The sequence below is a fragment of the Myotis daubentonii genome, chromosome 1 (genome assembly GCF_963259705.1).
Source record: "Myotis daubentonii chromosome 1, mMyoDau2.1, whole genome shotgun sequence".
Classification (NCBI taxonomy): Eukaryota; Metazoa; Chordata; class Mammalia; order Chiroptera; family Vespertilionidae; genus Myotis; species Myotis daubentonii.
The window spans coordinates 16,532,154-16,538,891 of NC_081840.1; the positions used below are offsets into that span (position 1 = coordinate 16,532,154).

At 41.7% G+C, this 6,738-nt stretch overlaps 1 protein-coding gene across 1 annotated transcript in view; it reads left to right on the forward strand.

The window, feature by feature from the left end:
* Nucleotides 1-6,236, forward strand: part of SEL1L (SEL1L adaptor subunit of SYVN1 ubiquitin ligase) — a 52,113-nt gene extending 45,877 nt beyond the window's left edge. Inside the window, exon 21 of the mRNA XM_059688883.1 lies at nt 2,011-6,236. Within this exon, the coding sequence (XP_059544866.1) occupies nt 2,011-2,220 (210 nt within the window). The 3' untranslated portion in view covers nt 2,221-6,236. The remainder of the gene's footprint in view (nt 1-2,010) is intronic.
* Nucleotides 6,237-6,738: the final 502 nt, after the last annotated feature.

Here is a 6,738-nt window from a genome sequence, read left to right on the forward strand (position 1 = left end):
CTCATCTCAGCAGTGGATTCCAGAATAGAACCCTCCTGTGTTACAAAGATATAAATGTAGTCCGTGCTGCTCCAGCAGCTATAAAGAGAAGTTTGACTTCCCCCTCATGCAGCCCTAGCCCGTGCTACTGAGGGCTCCTGTGTATAGGGCTCCAGAGGACTGAGATGTTGAGCTCTGTCCTACCGATGTCTTACGCATTTGTAATGGCAAATTTATAATTGCTTGGTAGCCTGGGCCAGGGCTGAACCCCTTGCTAATTGACGGGATCTTCGTTCCTTCAGTTAAAAAGCTAACAGTGTGGTAGTGTGCTATTTCTCTGCCAGGACTATTCCAGACCCTGTCTCTCACAATTTTTAAGACTAATAAACTATTGATTACAGTCTAGGATTTGATTTTGCAATAAAATATATTCTTTCTTTTTAAAACAGAAATATAAAGACAATAAAATGCCCTATAATCCTACCATGTAGATATTCTACCTTAAAAAAAAAAATAAGTAATACTCTGCTGGTGTGGCTTAGTGATTGAGCGTCAACCTATGAACCAGGAGGTCATGGTTCGATTTCTGGCCAGGGTACATGCTTGGGTTGCAGGCGCAATCCCCAGGAGGGGGCATGCAGGAGTCAGCCAATCAGTGATTCTCTGTCACCACTGATGTTTCTATCTCTCTCTCCCTCTCCCTTCTTCTCTGAAATCAATAAAAATACATTTTTTTTAAGTAGTAAGTATTCATGGCAAGGAAGTTGAATAGTAAGATAAACACAAAATCTCCCGTCTCCATTCCCTCCCCAGGAAACACAGTTAATAGTTTCTTGTAATCTTTCCAAAAATATATAGTGCCTGTACCTCCAAATATATATTACTAGAGGCCCAGTGCATGAAATTTGTGCATGGGTAGGGTCACTAGACCTGACCAGCGATCAGGTCTATCAGGGCCTTTTAGCTGCCGGCCAGGGCCTCCCTTCCCCAGCTGCCGGCCGGGGCCTTCCTGTGTTCTGCGCCGTCCCCTGGTGGTCAGCGCACATCATAGCAAGCGGTCAAACTCCCGAGGGGACACTTTGCATATTAGCCTTTTATATATTTAGATGGGGACCTTTTAAATGTAATGTTATTTAAACACAAGGGATTATACTTGTCTACTTTCTTTGTGAATAAATGGCGGTCAGAAAATAAGAGGAATCACTTAAGTGACACTAGGACAATTAAAATACCATAGACTAGCACAGCCTGTGTGGTTCAGCAGTCGAGCATTGACCCAGGAACAAGGAGGCCATGGTTCAATTCCAGTCAGAGCACATGCCCGGGTTGCGGGCTTGATCCCCAGTAGGGGGCATGCAGGAGGCAGCTGATTGATGCTCTTTCTTTCTCTCATTAATGTTCCTATCTCTCTATCCCTCTCCCTTCCTCTTTCTCTCTCTAAAAAAATATATATATATCTATGTATATTCTCTATATATCATAGATTAAAACTATGACTTTTAAGTTCAAATTCAGGTGTTAAATATTTAGTTAAATCCTAACCAGAAAGCATTATTCATTCCTCTATGAAACATTTGCACTCTGCCATCTTCAGTTACCTGAGAGAAGGGATAACACAGCCCTGTGTCACTAGAGCAGAGCTTCTTAGCTGCTGTGCCCTGACTGCAAATGGGCTCCAGGCGCACTGAGACTGACAATTTTCCCTGACCCTCCCTCATCCCCAGTGCTCATCTCAGACATTTCCTGGGGGAAATGGTTGGGAATGAGTACATTAGGTTGCTGATGGAAGGAAACCCTGCCAGGCACTTCACATACTCAACTGTTAGGAAATAATAGCTGTTCCTGAGACACATTATTTTTTGAGTTTCAGTTCAAGGCTTTTAAAACCTTTTTTTATTAAAAATATTGTAAAATGTCCCTAAAACCAATTATTTTAATAAGTTCTGTATTTATCTCTAATTGGTGATATACTTTTCCTGATTTCTTTTCTGACATGTTAGTGAGCATAACGATTTTTCTATTCCCATTAAGATTCGAGATGTATTTACCCAAGTTGATATGGACCAGCTTTTGGGACCTGAGTGGGACCTTTACCTCATGACTATCATCGCGTTGCTGCTGGGAACAGTCATAGCTTACAGGCAGAGGCAGCACCAAGACATGCCCGGCCCCAGGCCCCCCGGGCCACGGCCAGCAGCACCACAGCAGGAGGCGCCACCCGAGCAGCAGCCGCCACAGTAACGACTGTGCCCAGCCTTGATCAATGACAACCGAGGGAATCGTTTGCAGAGAACACCTGCGTTTGATCTGGGACTCTGGCTCTGTGGCCACCTCCTGGAAGAGGCACAAGGAAGCATTGAATTCCTACAGCTGCTTAGAATCTGATGCCTTTATTTTCAGGGATAAGTAACTCTTACCTAAACTGAGTTGAATTTCAGTGCCGTTTGGAATAACAACTCTCAGTGGCTTTCCTTTTTTTGGTTTGTTCTGGAAACATACGTGAGACCCTCAAAGTAATGTCTACTGTATCCAGCTCTCTTGGGTCCTTTTGGTCATTCTCTCAATGTGCATAAGTTCTCCGATCAACCATCTTCAAGGTCTTGTGCATCGACACTAAAAACTAATGTGTGAAAAGGAAAACCCAGTTACTCACAAGTTTAACCTTAATATATTTGAAAGTCTGGAAATAGAACTTGCCTTTAACGTAAAAAAAAAGGCTTCAAAGTGTTTCAGAATGGCCATAGCAGAAACTTCTACCAATCCACATGCAAGTGCACGTATTCAGCACATTTGTTACTTTAAAAGGGAAGGAAGGGAGGTTTCTGACTGCTGGTGATTGTCATATTTTATACCACACTTCTCTCCTTCAGAGACTGAAAGGCCTTGTTAACAAGTGTTGTGTGTGAATTTCATTTCTTTGGAATGGAATATCTATAAAACATTGTGAACTGATTCCTTGAGCTAACACATGCATTTGCCCCACCTACTTAATGTAATTTGCTTGTTTTAAGTATGCAGAGCCTTGATCTGGAAGCCAGAGGATGGACTAAGTGGGAGAAATTAGAAAGCAATATTATAGAACCCTGCATGGGGTGCTAAGACCATAGACATCCTTCCCCAAAAGTTGACCCAATAGTTCCCAGGGCTTATTTAGTTTGCATTTCTTATTGCAAAGGAACAGGTCACCCTCCTGAATTCTCTTAAGTATGAAATACTGCGAAGGTACGGCATGTGTTGACTACCATGATAATACTAAGGCTGAGACAGGATCTAGGGTGCATGAAACTCAGTGGTCGAGGACTGCCAAAGCCCGTTCACACTGTTCAGGTGGATTTTCACTTCTGCCGTTTTATGTGACAGTAGAAAATCAGCCACTTTCTCAGCTGTCATATTCATCACCCTCCCACTGTGAACACTAGGAAAATAAGGCTATTCCTCTCGAGAATTGTCTGATTAAATTGTATAGGAAACAACAGTGAAGAAAACTTGCAAACTTCACATATCTTGCAAATGAAAAAATTAAACAGTTTGTATTTCTTTCCATTGTCTGAGACTACGTTTGCACCTGAGCAGGCTTTCTGGGCCTACTGACCTCAGTCTGTTTTCTTAACCTTTATACTCTTTCCATAACCCCTCACCTGCCAGAAAACTTGAAGAGTTTGTTATTGTAGAGTTGTAGGACTGGTTCCTGAAGTTGGGGTTGCATTTAGAACCAGATTTAATTAGTCAGTAATGAACATGAGGGCTTTTAATGTGATGATGTATGCTTTTTTGCTTAGAGTAGATTTTTACGAGACACCTGGCAAGCAAACTCTCCTCCGAGGTAATCGCCTTCAATTTTGAAGAGGTGATCACAGCGAGAACCCTGTGTCTAAAAGTATATCCAGAAGGCAGGAAATGTTACTCTCAAAAGTATAATGCCACTTTGGGTAGCTCTTGTGAATATTACGACTTGTTTGATCTCTTACACTTGGCGATTCGGGAGCAGTGGATAGGATATGGGGATGTCTTTACTGCCTCTGCCCCCACCCTTCAGAATCCCTATCAGCCACGCTTCATTTCAAAGGAACTGTTTTAATTGATTTAAAGTTTAACTTCCACTTTTTCCCCTCTACCACCCCCTACTTTCTCCTTTAGCAGCATTTTATCTCTCTCTCTACTTCCCTCCAATACTTTGGGAAAACATGTCCTATAACAGTGTGCACTACCAAAGCTAGATGGGGAAGGGCAGTCTGTTCTTCATGCAGTAACAGGCTTCCTGCCAGTTTGCCGCTCGCTGTGTCCTTTTTATTATTACCTAGAGGCCAATGCACGAAGTTCGTGTAAGAGCAGGCCTTCCTTTCCCCGTCTGGCGGCACCAGCTTCCCTCTGGCATCTGGGACCGGGGACCTGGGTTTCCCTTGCAGCCCTGGCTACATCCGTGTCCAGTCTAATTAGCATATTACACTTTTATTATTATAGATACTCCAGATACCCCTTTCTTGGCCTTTTCCACTTCCTGTTTTACCATGGGTCTTTTGCTACTGGAAATCCAAACGGTATACTTAAAATAAATTAGTTCCTATGGCTTGGTGATGTCAGTCCTTCTGACTGTCTCAAAGTACTCTGCTCCCTTCTCAAGGAACTGGTGTTTCTCCTAAAATAATGCTCAATACTTAACCTAATCAAATGGCATCCATTTGAATAAAATGACAGTAACTAAAGCTAGTTAATGTCAGTGACATTAAACTGACTCCGGGACTCAGGAGTTTTAACGGTAGCATTTAGAGTTAGCAGGTAGAGTGCGGCTTCATTTCTCCGCGGTAGCCCATCACTCCCGTCCCGTTTCCTAGTCTGTCTCTACTTAGGGCATCTCGCTCGTGCATGTGGTGGTTGCTCACTCGACTGTTTCAGAGTCTCCACATAATCCGTTTGCTTCCATTTTATGTTGCAAAGGTCGCATTGGTGTTTGGGTTTCTTTTTTCTTTTCTTTTTGCGTTTGGAGTTTTTCTGTCTATTTTCTGAGTGAGGCTTATCTTATTTTTTTTTTTTTTTTTTTGGTTACTATTCAGAGGCACAGAAAAATATTTCAAAACTCCTTTTTCAAAGTTCATTATTTAACACTTAAATGAGATTAACGTATTAATCTTAATACTCTTGATGATGTGTTACCCTTGTGCACATAAGATTAATTTGCGAGAGTTTTACTGCTGAGTTGTCTTATCTTCGTGCCATTGGGAAGTTGTAGAAGCTTTTGTGATCTGGTGGTGATCTGATGCTTTATTTAATTTAAGGGCTACTGTTGCCTCCAGAAAACTTAAGTATTTCATATAGGATTTTTTTTAATTTTTGGCTTTTTTCCCCCTTTGCTCCTCATGTTTGTTCTTCAAACCAGTGTGTTGGAGGTATACATGCAAACCTATAAATGAAGACCACAATTCTTGATGTGTGTGGCATGTATATTATTGGCTGGCTACATCTACAGAACACTTCCTGTCCAGAGGTTTGGACTGGCATTTCACATGCATATTTCAATAAAATGTTTCAGGTAAAACAGACCCTTTATCTGCCAGGAAGGGCAACATGGTACATTTGTCCCAATGACATCTCGTATTTGTTTTCAAAGTAAATGTAATACATGTTGCACAATATTAGGACTAGAGGTGTTCAAGAAATAAAGCAAAAGAAACATATTTTCATGAAGATATTTTTATCAGTCATTGCTCACAAATATAAATTAAAATACAAAATTTCTGAATACCACATTGTCTGAGGCACTCCCTGATTTTTAATGCGGAGCAGTCATTGAGAAGTAGCTAAATTTCTCCTTCTACTTGGTATTTCAAGAACTATACAGAATAGCCCACGTAAAAAAAGATTTGTGTTTTAAAGTGACTATTTGCACAAGATCTGATTTTGTGTGCATGAAAAGGACGTCTTGGTTATGTGCAACGAGTCATCTCACATGTGCTCTCTTTTCTATTTGGAATGACACGCAAGCTGACGCTATTCTCTGATTTATAAAAAGAAATCAGTGTTGAAATGATCAAGGTGCAACCACTTTCGATATTGAGAAGCTTTGAAAGACGGTAAGCTGGCATCAGAAGGAACACCATGGCAGACTCTTTTTGTAAATTTATTTTGTATTTAATTAAATACAGTATAAAGGCTGGTGAAGTGTAATATAATTGTGTAAACAAATCCTGTTAATAGAGAGATGTACAGATCCGTTTTGTACTGTACCTTGAACCTTGTGAAATAAAGATCCCACCTGGTTATCCTGTGTGCTGGAATGTGCCACGACAAAGCACCTTCCCCGTCGGCCTGTGCTTTAAACACCAGTGGCTCCATTTTTAATGAACCTTTTTGAAATTTCAGAAGCCTCTGGAAACATTTACTTGGGGAAGTTTGAACCCATCTTTCCTTTCAACTCCTGAAATTCAGGTTTCTATAAGTTGAGCCTTACCCAGGGGAGACTGCTGGGGTCCAACCCCAGCAGGTCCAGGGGTCCCCAAAGGTGTGGACGGAGTCGGCGAAGAAGGAATGACACGGAGACAGCGTTCAGTTGATCAGCAGCCTTGCCAGGATCTCTAGCCACAATCTCCAGCCAAGTTCTGTGTCCATGTTCTCTTGCTAGGTTCTCCAGCCAGGTTCGGTCACCAGGTTCTAGTCAGGTTCAGTCCAGGATCTTTTGCCATGTTCTCTCCAGTGAAGTTCTTCTGTCTGTAGGTTCTGTCTTCTGAGTTCTGACTTCTAAGTTGTGTGTGTTGCTGTCTTGTT